This window comes from Narcine bancroftii, chromosome 6, assembly GCF_036971445.1.
Source record: "Narcine bancroftii isolate sNarBan1 chromosome 6, sNarBan1.hap1, whole genome shotgun sequence".
In the NCBI taxonomy this organism is placed as follows: Eukaryota; Metazoa; Chordata; class Chondrichthyes; order Torpediniformes; family Narcinidae; genus Narcine; species Narcine bancroftii.
Window position 1 is genome coordinate 214,030,539 of NC_091474.1, and position 12,423 is coordinate 214,042,961.

Below are 12,423 nucleotides of genomic sequence, written 5' to 3' on the forward strand. Positions count from 1 at the left end.
GCTGAAATTGTAGTAAAAATGCAGATAAGCTGGAGGAACTCAGCAGGTCTCAGAGCGTCCATAGGAGGTAAAGATATGTTACCTATGTTTTGGGCTGTAGCCCTTCTTCAAGGAATGGTAAAAGCAGGCAATATCTGAATAAAATAAATGGCAGGGGCGAAGAGCAGACCAACAGATAAAAGTGATAATTTGATATGGAGGCCAGGAGAGAGGAAAGATGAGAATTGATAAGGGGAGGGGAGTTCTCTGTGAATGAAGTGCTAATGTAAAGGTGTTGGAAGGAAAAGGAGAGAGAGAGAGCAACAGGAAAGGATACGTGGGGGGGGTGTCCCTGACTAAGAAATACATTGCCAATTCTTTGTCATTGTTGCCTAATTCTTGGAATTCCCTCTCTGGTAACACCAGAAGGACTACAGCAGTTCAAGAAGAGAGCACACCATTGTCTTCTCAAGGGGAATTAGCAATGGTGGCCTTGCCAGCAATACCCAGATCTTGCTAATGACTAAAAAAGGACTAGCATTCATTGGTCATCTCTGGTTCATACAACTGAAAAATACTGCACAATTTCAAAGTTATTTATTAACTACATTAATGAGAGACCAGATTTGGATTCAATCCAAGTTTGCAAGACTTGGTGGTATTTAAAAGATTTTGGTATCATTTTGAAATATTATGCATTTGAACTTTTTATTTCTCCAGTTCAGTTGTTTAATATGCCTTTTTGTTCATTATTAGATCAGTAAGCAAATCACTGCACATTCCTCTCTATTGTCATGGAATATCAATATTCATACAAGGATTTAATGCAACAGGTTTCTATACTGGTAGATTCCAACCTTTTCTGCATCACCTTAGTGTACTTAAACAGTCACAAGATAGGTGAACAGTGATGAGCAAACTTTTAAACAAGTCTAAAGAATCCATTTTCTTTAATTTGTTTTTTTTTCCATTAGGGAACAGTTGAAGAATATTAAACAAGCATCAATCCATGTTGAACAGTTACCTGAACAAATTAAAAATCAGAATATTGCTGACTTGCTTTTACAGCTGCAAGGAACACAGGTGGGTAACATCCAAATTACATGAAGTAATCTTGTGTCATTCACGTTGTACTTTTACCGCAATATCTTCGGAACAAATCACAGTAGTTCAATAGGCCATTGTGTTCCTAGCCCTGTATCTCCGTGGGCAGCTGAACACCAGTGTCGTGGTAAAGACACATTTTGAAGTTGCTAAACGGAGGGAATATCCCTTCCTAATCATTCAAATAGATGATGTTCAAGCCACTAGACATACATTAGGTGATAGAAATGCCAAAATATCCTTTAACCAAAGTTGAGCTCAAATCTTTTTTCAAATTTCTATCATCCAAAGGTAGATGAATCATAGAATAATACAGAAATAGACCTTTCGGCCCATCTAGTCTGAGCCGGACTATTATTCTACATAGACCCATTGACCTGCACCCAAAGCATAGGCCTCCATACACTGCCCATCCACATTTTTTAAATATCAAAATCAAGCCCACATTCACCACTTCACTGTTCTTTCACCACTCTCTGCCTGAAGTTTTCCATAATGTTTCCCCTAAATATCTCAGCTTTCACCTTTCACCAATGTCGTCTCTTGCTTGTCTTACCGAACCTCAGTAGAAAAAGCCATCTATACCCCTCATAATTTTGTATACTTCTATCAAATCTTCCTTCGTTCTTCTCCACTTCAAGAAATAAACTCCTGACCTACTTAATCCTTCCCTGTAGCTCGGTTCCTCAAGCTCTGGCAACTTTCTTTTCATGAAAAGTTAATTTGCACTTGTTCTTTGAGATTTTCAAAAACTTATTTATCACTTTTATTTCATTTTAATATTTTGCAATGTAAAATGAACAAAAATTGGACAAAATGTCCATTTTTTTCTTTCACAGTGAATGTGACGCACTGTGGTAGCAAGCAGACACAAAACACAAAAGATTGTACGACAGGCTTTATTCTGCTAAAAGTCTGTACGCACCAGTTTCAGCTGTGGTGGCTCCCAAGTGACTGGCTCAGAGAAGCCGGCTCAGGCTTATATACAGGCTGATTGACAGCCGGCCAGGTGGAGTCAGCCCATGGTGGTCTTCCTGCAGGTACAGAGATCACCCCCTGCAGTAGCCTAGTGGTCACCACATTCACCCTTTTCTTAAAATTGTCCTTGTGAGGTGAGTAACGGTGCTGGGCAGTATTTACAGATTATTTACAGGTTTAGATGGTCCAGCGGCTGTTGAGGTCTCTGTGACCATCGAAAGCTTGATTCCTGGTCTATGGTAGTGTGGCTGGGTCGGCATGGATCGATCAGCAAGAAAGGGAGTTGGTGGAGAGGTCAGGGGAGTGGTTTGGCCCCCAGGACCTGGGTGGGCCAAGGATGTCCATGGTGGGGAAATTGCGTCGGATCAACGTGGTGTTGGGGTGGTAGTGATGGTGCCCTTGCTGGTGCCAGATCCTTCGTTGAGATGGTGACCTCACATCCACTGGGGGGTACCTGATATAGGTGTAGTTATGGTTGGCGTGAAGGAGGAGCACCTGCTCGACCAGAGGGTCAGCCTTCTGGGCCCATACGTGTTTGCCACACTGGGAGAGAGATTCCAGTCGCCAATTTCCTGGTGAATGAAAACAGGCATTTGTGAGGGATCTGATTTGTAGCTGTGCACAAGAGTGACCTAATGGCATGGAGCGCCTTGGGGAGTGCTTCTTGCCAGTAGTCCACGGACCAGCCTTTGGACCTAAGGGCCAGGAGGGCTGCCTTCCAGATCACTGTTTTCGTGCTTCACCTGCCTGTTGCCCCTCAGGTTATAATTAGTCGTGCAACTAGTTGCGTTGCCTCGCGTCACCTGGTGCTGGCACATTTCTTCACTCATGAAGCTGGACCCCTGGTCACTGGATGAATGCCGGGTAGCTGAACATGGTGAAGATCTGCATCAGAGCCCTGATAACGGTGGCCATGGAGATGTCAGGGCAAGGTATAGCAAAGGGAAAATAGGAGTACTTGTCTATAACCCTGAGGAAGTAGATGTTCTTGTTCGTGGAAGGCAGGGGGCCCTTGAAGTCAATACCGAGTCGCTTGAAGGACTGCGTGGCCTTGACAATGTGGGCCTGAGGTGGGCGGAAGAAACGAGGTTTGCACTCCACTCAGACCCTGCATGACTCAGTCATGGTCTGGACCTCTTGGACAGTGAAGTGGTACAGGCCTTACCTCCAGGACTTGGGCTTTCCAGGGACTAGTGCTGGGCTCCATGATACCTCTGCCAGAAGCTGTTTTATCCCTGTCTTGACGATGGCCCAGTCAGCCATGCAATAGCACCTGCTCCTGGCCACTATTGGCTTGCAGTCTGGCATAAGGTAGTTGAAGAGGGAGGGGGTGGGGGGGGGTGATCCATAGTGTGGAGAGGCCGCAGGTGGGCTGGGGGTGGTCATATTGCATGCTGTGGAGCGTGAGCGGGGGGAGGGGCCTGCCGAAAGCAAGGGTAATGCTTTGTAGGTGGCGCTTTGTAGGTCTAGCCCCAAGGGGACTGGGGCACAGAGTTTGGGCATGACCAGGAGCCTGAACCCATTGTATGTTCTCCCGTTTCCCCCCCCCCACCCCGCAGTCAGATCGACCGAGCAGTATATGAGGGCAGTTATGGGCTGCAAAAGCTATGGCAAAGTTTGTGGGGAAGATTTGGAGTCTTAATGTCCGAGCCACTTTCGGGTGTATGAAGCTCTCAGTACTACCGCTATCGAACAGGCATTTCATTACAGCGATGTTCATCATTGAGTGCCCGACCATCTCGGGGTCTTAGTCACTGCTCCCCGATAGGTGAGGCGAGTGGTGGCTGGTGACTGCCTCTACAGGCATGGGGTGCGTCGGTTGGGTGATCTGGTTGGCTCCCGTGTTGACCACGTCATCCTGTCCTGGGTGATCTGGAAGGCAGTCCTGTTGCGATGTCGTTGGGCCCTGACTGGCCCAAGATCGCGGCGGGCAGGCGTGCATGGTGTCAGCATGGCTTGACCTCCCTGTCGCCTGAGTAGCCCGCACCGGCGGAAGTGACGTTTTCTGTGTGGGCGGTGTTGACGTCAGCGGTCCTGGTGGAAGACGCTTGGGAGAAGATAGTGGCACTCAGGGTGTACTTACAAGGATGCGGGGTGCTGGTGGCAGCGATGGTCTCCTCCATGTGGGGTCCCTGGGCTACAGCAGTCGTCTGGGTCAGCCATACTGAGTGCTGGGGGAGTCGGGGTTCGAAGGCTTCAGTATGGAGGGCTGCAGCCTCCAGAGAGCAGACCACCTCCACAGTTCTAGTGAGAGAAGCGATGTTGACCTCCAGCAGTTTCTGCCAGGTGCTCCTCGATCGCAGTCTTCACACGCAGGCATCTCTGATCAGCCGATCCACTTCCCTTTCAGTCACCCCGATCTCAGCCAGGCATGGGTGGGCCAGCTCCTGCATGTCCCCCAGGTAGGCATCTACCATCTCACTTGGCTGCTGAGTCCTGATGCTCAGCAGGTTCCTGGTGTAGACCACAATCATCAGGGGCTTGTACATGGCCTCCAGGACAGCTATTATCGGTACAGTCTTTGATGGCCTGGAAGCTCGGGGCCCAACTTCATGTGGAGTACCATGAGTTGCTTCTGGTTTGTGTTGATGACCTCTGTCTGCATTTGGATGACCGCCTTGACGGCTTGCCTCCAGATTCAAAGCATGCCTGGGCCTCCGGGTGCTGAGAGTCGATCTCCAAACACCTGATCATCAGGAACTTTTCCATGGTCATTTTCAAATTTTAGTAGAATAAATTGTGACACACTGTGGTAGTAGCAAGCAGACACAAAAAAACAGTACTACAGGCTTTATTCTGCTAAAAGTCTGTACACACCAGTTTCAGCTGTGGTAACTCCAAAGTGACTGGCTCAGAAGGGGCTGGCTCAGGCTTATATGCGGGTTGGCTGATTGACAGCCGGCCAGATGGAGTCAGCCCTTAGGTGGTCTTCCTGCAGGTACAGAGATTGCCCTCTGCAGTAGGCTAGTGGTTGTATCATTTCATATTTTTATCTGCTAGCAAATGTTTTATAGTACAATAAGAACTGTTCTGAATGATTACAGTAAAATAATCAACAAAAATTGAGGAAAAATTATAATTCTGTGAGATGTGTATTTTCATATTGAGATGAGCCAAAGGTTCATGAAGTTTGTCTTTAGTGGTCTGAACTGGCAAACTGGAAGGTCAAATGGTGAGTACTTGCTTATTGACCCTACTTAAATTCACTGTTAAGCAACGTTCATAATAGAGGGCATCAGAAAATTATTTTAACACACTTGTTCTTTTGCTCCTCTCCTCTGAAATATGTTTTTTTAAATAGTGGTTAATTTTAAAGTTGTATATTTGTGTTTTGATTTACCACATCATTTTGTGTTTAAATGCAAACCAAAATAAACTTGAGTTTATTCTTTTGTTTCAATTTTCCCATCACCCATTCATAATTTACTATTCATTGATGGTTACAGCATGACATAAAATACACCTTGTTGGTTTTTTTTTATTTGAATCACTCAATCTCTTTCATAAATATATTCTATTTTTATTTTAATTTGGGAGTATCTGTTCCTCCTAAACCCTGATGAAAGACATTTTGTTACCTAATGTCAAATCTCATTTGTCACTTTTTTTACATTTCTGGAATTTCATTTTTGGTATTGAAAGCATGTGATATATTTTCCCTAGGATTAAATTGCTCCTTCACAACCTAGTGCTATATCAGTGAGAAGATGTATAACAGAGTTTATGCTGCAGAGAACTTATTGACAACCAGTTTTGTCCTGTAATATGTCAGTGGATAGTTTTTGTTTGGCAGGATACTCTTTTTGTTTACCTTTCCTATACATCAGAATGAAATTCTGTAAATTATATCCTCCAATAGCATTTGCAAAGATATTATAAGTCTTCTGAATGGAAGTTTGATGCTCTATCTGTGCACTTTCTCTTTTCTCATCTTTTAGAAAGAAGAGGTTAAACATATAGAAGAGATTAAAAAACTTAAACAAGAAAAGCAAGCATTAGAAGTGGATCTGGAAAAAATGAAGAAAGAATGTAATATGGCTAAAGTACAACTTATCAATACCTTGGGTAGGTTATTAATTGTATGTACAATTTTTCAAGATTAATAATGGAGACACAGCTGTTTGTGGACTTGAATTGTAATTATTTTGCCTTAAGATGCGAAACCAGTAGTTTTGTATCATATTGTTTTAATATAAAGGCTCCCCAATTTTATGATAATATAATATTGTTCAAATCTACCTTGGAAATGACTTAGCCAATAGTATTTTGAACTTTAATCTACCTGGCTTAATCTTCTGGAATAATTAGCCCTTAGTTCCTAAAGTACAATTCTCCAGTTTAAAAAATTAGAATATTACTTTTTGTTCTCCCATTGGTAATCTGTTCTTGTATTTGGTGATAAATTACTTATATTTTTGATTTCGTTTTAACCACTGTGTTCATAAGGCTTGGAAAATCTATTCCAGATGAATGCTCAATTCAGTCTAAATTCTCCATTCCTAATATCTGGGGAAATGTGTTACCCAAGCTTTGCAATTTCTATCCACCCACTGAATTTCCATCAGTTCTCTTGGCATTCCCATCCTAGGGTAGATAACGGAGTAGAATTTCAATTTTCCCTTCAACCATGGAAGTAATATGACAGATTGCTTGTCTGTATTTTAAAAATCGCACACACTTTATTTAAGGCTTTCTGAGTATCTCCTTCAGATATTTCCCTTCAAAATGGCTGAATCCCTGACGAGTTATTTGTCACTAAGTACCTGTTTCCCCTGTCAGTATGTTCTTTGCACCCTTTTTATTTTCTGGAGCAATGATCATAAACTTGCTTGAAAATTGAGAGCAGACCAAATAATTTTACATTGGTTTCCTTTGCATTTATGTAGTATTAATATTAAAATATATCCTGTAATACCTTATGAAAATATAATTCCAAAACAGAATTCTAAGCAGTAAAAGGGGAAATTGCTGGAAATGCACGTCAGATCAGACAGCATCTGCAGAAAAAAATTGGTGAACATCTCAGGCTGTTGACTGCTGAAATGAGAACATAGAACAATAGCACAGCACAGGCCCTTCGGCCCTTTGATGCTGTGCCAACCTATATATTCATGCCAAATAAAAATACTAAACCCTCTGTTTTTTTTTAAATCCATGTGCCTGTCTAAGAGTCTCTTAAATGCCCTTAATGTTTCAATCTCCATCACTATCCCTGGCAAGGTATTCCAGACCCCCACAACTCTCTGTGTATTTAAAAAAAACTTATCCCTGATGACTCTCCTAAACTTTCCTCCCTTCACTTTGTCGAGATGTTTGGTATTTGGTGTTTGGTATTCCTGCCCTTGGTAAAAGACCACCCTATCTATGGCTCTCAGAATCTTATAGTCGACTATGAAGTCTTCTTTCATCATTCTTCACTCCAAAGAGAAAAGACCCAGCTTTGCTAACCTTATCTCATAAGTCTATTTTCCAATCCAGGTAAATCTCCTCTGTACCCTCTCTATAGCTTCCACATCCTTAAGTGATCCTAAGTGAACACAGTAAGTGTGGTCTCACCAGAGATTTGGAAAGTTGCAACATGATCTCTTGACTCTTGAATTTAATCCCTTTTTAATGAAGCCAAACGTCTCATTGGCCTTCTTAATTATCCTTTCAACCTGCATGGCCACATTAAGAGATGTATGGATTTGGCCCCCAAGGTCCTTCTGTTTCTTTATACTGTTAAGTATCCGACCATTAACCCTGTACTCAGCATTCTGGTTTGACCCTATAAAATGCATCACTTCTCACTTATCTGGATTAAACTTTATCTGTCACTTTTCCACTCAACTCTGCATCCTTTCAATATCCTTTTGTAAGCTGCAACAACCTTCAGTACTATCCACAACTCCTCCAACCTTTGTTTCATCCACAAACTTAGATTAAGTTTAGATTTCAAATTTGGAGGTGGACAGGGTGAGCAAATTTAAGTTCTTTGGGGTGAGTGTCTCGGAGGTTCTTTCTTAGACCCAACATATTAATGCCATTATGAAGGCAAAATTTTGAGAGTGCAGAGGTTTGGATATTCCTGTCAGGATTAAAGACAAAGTTAATGGGCATATGGACCTTGGTTTTCAAGGGATATTGGGGATCTGCTTAAGAAGAAGAGAGTGATGTATTGCAGGAACTGGCAACAAAGAACAAATAAGGTACTAGAAGAGTATAGAAAATGTAACAAAATACTTAAGAAGGAAATTAGGAAGGCAAAAAGAGGACATGGGGTTGCTCTGGCAGAAAATGTGATGGTAAACCCGAAGGGTTTCTGCAAGTATGTTAAGAGTAAAACGATAGTAAGGGATAAAATTGGTCCCCTAGAAGACCAGAGTGGTCCTCTATATGTGGAGCCTCACAAGATGGGGAGATCTTAAACAGTTCTTTTGCATCAGTATTTACTCAGGAAACTGGCATAGTGTATAAGGAAGAAAGAGCAGACAGAGTGGAGGAGGGAAAATATGATATGAAAATTACATGCGCAATTAAAAGTCAATGGGCTGTACAGGGTGGAAATTTTCTGAAGAGCATCTATTCTGAAGTGCATCAATTTCAATGCAAGGAACATTGTAGGAAAGGAAGATGAGCTTAGAGTGTGGATTGACATGTGAAATTATGACATTGTACCCATTGGTGAAACTTGGTTGCAGGAGGGGCAGAACTGGCAGCTCAATGTTCTGGGCTTCCGTTGCTTTAGATGGAATAGTAAGTGGTGGGGGAAATGAAAGAGGGAGGAGAGGTATTGCTTGTCAGGGAAAATATCACAGGTGTGCTCAGGCAGGACAAACCAGAGGGCTCGTCTACTGAGGCTCTATAGATGGAGCTGAGGAACAGCAAAGATATGACCATACTCATGGAGTTGTTTTATAGATGCCCAATAGTCAATGACAATTGGAGAAGCAAATCTGGAGAGAGATGGCAGACAACTGCAGGAAACATGATGTAGTGATAGGCAATTTTTCCATTGGGGCTCATACTGTAAAAAGGCTGAATGGCTTGGAGTTTGTTAAATGTGTTCAGGAAAGTTTTCTAAATCAATACATAGAGCAGAGTCCCAAACATTTTGGACCATCAAGCCCTTCTTGGAATCCTTGATCCCTCATAGACCCCCAAGACATGTACCTAAATAAATAAGTAGACATATAGTTTCCTTTTGCCTTAGTGAGGGAAACTACATACCATATGCATGGTGTCTGGGCCTCCCAGCAAAACCCAAACTTTGTTACATCACCCCCAATTGCCAAGTAACAAATCTGTAAATTAACCAAGCAAGTGACTTCATTAACAGTAAAAAAAAAAGAAACCTTTGCTTCTGGCTGGCAAGATGCCAAATGGAGCTGGGTACAAGTCTTCAGCATTGATGATGGCGACTCCATTTTCAACGTCAGATGCAATGCTATCTGCATTTAAGAAGTCGCCTCATGCCCCTGGGCTGGAGCGGGGATCTCAGGCTCTACAATTCTTTTGACTCCAAAAGTTCAGTCAAACCCCAGGGGTCCTATCAACCACTTTGGTTGTCCTCTAATATAGTGTAACTGTGGCAGATGTAAGTTGTGGACAAATGCCATCAAGTTGAAATAAAATGAATAACGAGACCACACTTCAGGTTTCAGCCAGAGAAGAGTAAAAGAGTAATTTATTGACATGCTGTCAGGCTAGATATAGACAAACAACAGATGACCTGGCGTCATGACATTTGGAGTACGTACTACCTCATGACATTCACGTTGAGTAGGCCAGGGCTTCTCAGCAGACCTACAGGTGCTGTTGAGTCACTATGCTGTAGTAGCAAGTTGCCAGCCTGTTGTGTCTAGCTATCATGAGTTTGGAGCTGTTAGTGCTGGTTCTGACCATACCACCCCCCACCTCCATTAGCGTACTGCAACAGAACCAACTAGAGAGAGTACAATACTGGATATCCTTTAAGGAAATGAGATGAGACAGCTGACAGAAGAATGTGAAGGGGAACATTTTGGGTCCAGTAATCATAATGCCATTAGTTTCAAGTTAATTGTAGAAAAGGCTAGGACTGGGCCTCGAGGTGAGATTTTAAATTGGAGAAAGTTTCATATGAGGAAATGAGAAAGGATCTAGAATGTGTGGATTGGGATAGGTTGTTTTCTGGCAAGGATGTGCAAGGTAAGTAGGGGACCTTCAAAGGTGAAATTTTGAGAGTATAATGTTCCTGTAAAGGTTAAAGGCAAAGTTAGCAGGTGTAGGGAACCTTGGATTTTGAGGGATATTGGAGATCTGCTTCAGACGAAGAGATGTATGCAGCAGGTATAAGCAATGTGGAGCAAATTAGATACTTTGAGGCATATAAAAAAAATGCAAGAGAAACCTCAAGAAAGAAATTAGGAAGGCATAAAAAAAAAGACACGAGGTTACTTTGGCAGACAATGTGAAGGAAATTCCTAAGGGTTTCCACAGGTATATTAACAACAAAAGGATAGCAAGGGACCAAACTTGTCCCCTTGAAGATCAAAATGGTTGGCTTTGTATGGAGCCACGAGATGGAGGAGATCTTAATTTTTTTTTTCCCATCAATATTCATTCAGGAAACAGACACAGAGCCGTGGGAAGTAAGTAAAACAAGCAGTGAGGTCATGGAACCTATACAGATTACAGAGGAAGTGCTTGCTGCCTTAAAGCAATATGGGTGGAAAAGATATTCCCTCAGACCTTGAGGAAGGCTAGTGTAGAAATTGCAGGGGCTCTAGCAGAAATGTTGAAAATCTCCTAGCCACAGGTGTGGTGCCAGAGGATTGAAGGGTAGCTCATGTTGTTCCCTCGTTTTTTTAAAAAAAGCTCCAAATATAACCCTGGAAATTATAGGCCAGCGAGCCTGACATCAGTGCAGAGAAATTATTGGAATGTGTTCTGAAAGATTAGGGATAGTCAACATGGCTTTATGCATGATAGGTCATGTTTAACCATTCTTTTAGAGTTTTTCATGGTTACCAGGAAAGCTGACGAAGGAAAGGCTGTGGATGTTGCTACATGGACTTTAGTAAAGCCTTTGACAAGGTCCCACATGGAATGTTAATCAGGAAGGGTCAGATGCTAGGAATTTATGTTGAAGTAATGAACTGAATTCAACAATAACTGGAAGGGAGAAGCGAGGGAGTAGTAGTGGATGATTGCTTCTCAGACTGGAGGCCTGTGACTAGTGGTGTGTCTCAGGGATCAGTGCTGGGACCATTGTTGTTTGTCATCTATATCAGTGATCTGGATGATAATGTGGAAAATTAAATCTGAAAGTTTACAGATGAGACTAAGATTGGAGGTGTTGTGGACAGCAAAGAACGTTTTTAAAGCTTGCAGAGGGATCTAAATGTGCTGAAAAATGGCAGATGGATTTTAATGCAGACAAGTGTGAGTTGTTGCATTTTGGAAGGACAAACAAAGGACTACACGGTGAATGGTAGGACACTGATGAGTGTGGTAGAACAGAGGGTCAAGAGAATACAGATACATAATTCCCTGAAAATGGCATCACAGGTGGTAAAGAAAGATTTTGGCTTTCATAAATCAAAGTATTGAATATAGGAGATGGGATGTTATGGTAAAGTTGTGTAAGACTTTGGTAAGGCCAAATTTGGAGTACTGTGTGCAATTTTGGTCACCTAACTTCAGGAGAGACATCAACAAGATAGAAAGAATGCAAAGAAGATTTACTAGGATGTTGCCTGGACTTTAGTAACTGAGTTGCAGGGAAAGGTAAAACGGTTAGGACTTTATTCCCTGGATTGAAGGCGAATGAGAAGAGATTTGTTAGAGGTATTTAAAATTGTGAGGGGAATAGACAGAATAAATATAGATAGGGTTTTTCCACTGATGGTAGTGAGATACAAACCAGAGGACATGGGCTAAGAGTAAAAGGGGAAAAGTTCAGGGGGAACTTCTTCAAACAGGGAATGGTGGGAATATGGAACGAGCTTCCAACTGAATTGGTTAATGCAGGCTCATTTTTAACATTTAAGAAGAATTTGGACAGGTACATGGATGGGAGCAGTATAGAGATTATGGACTGGGTGTAGGTGAGTGGGACTTGGCAAAAAAAAATATTTAGTCACAGACAAGAAGGACCTAAGGGACCTCCTTCTGCGTTTTAGTGCTCTAAGATTCTATACTGCATTCGGAGCATTCCACTGCCCTAGATGCTGTCTTCCTTACCTGCAAAGATCTTACCAGAAAGAAGCTCGTTCTCAGCCTCTCCTCACCAAAGGCCCTCAAGCCAAAACCTCAAATGGCCACTCCTACCCTGATCCACTCATACTCAAACAAAAGAGATGGTTGTCGACTTCAGGAGGACCACACTCTGCTGACCAT

The 12,423-nt window shown here is 42.4% G+C and overlaps 1 protein-coding gene across 6 annotated transcripts in view; it reads left to right on the forward strand.

Annotated features, from left to right (window-relative positions):
- cep162 (centrosomal protein 162) overlaps positions 1 to 12,423 on the forward strand; it is a 181,800-nt gene that overhangs the window by 104,802 nt on the left and 64,575 nt on the right. For all 6 annotated transcript variants that reach the window (XM_069887444.1, XM_069887448.1, XM_069887446.1 and 3 more), the window contains 2 exons: positions 954 to 1,062; positions 6,000 to 6,126. In XM_069887444.1, the coding sequence (XP_069743545.1) occupies positions 954 to 1,062; positions 6,000 to 6,126 (236 nt within the window). The remainder of the gene's footprint in view (positions 1 to 953; positions 1,063 to 5,999; positions 6,127 to 12,423) is intronic.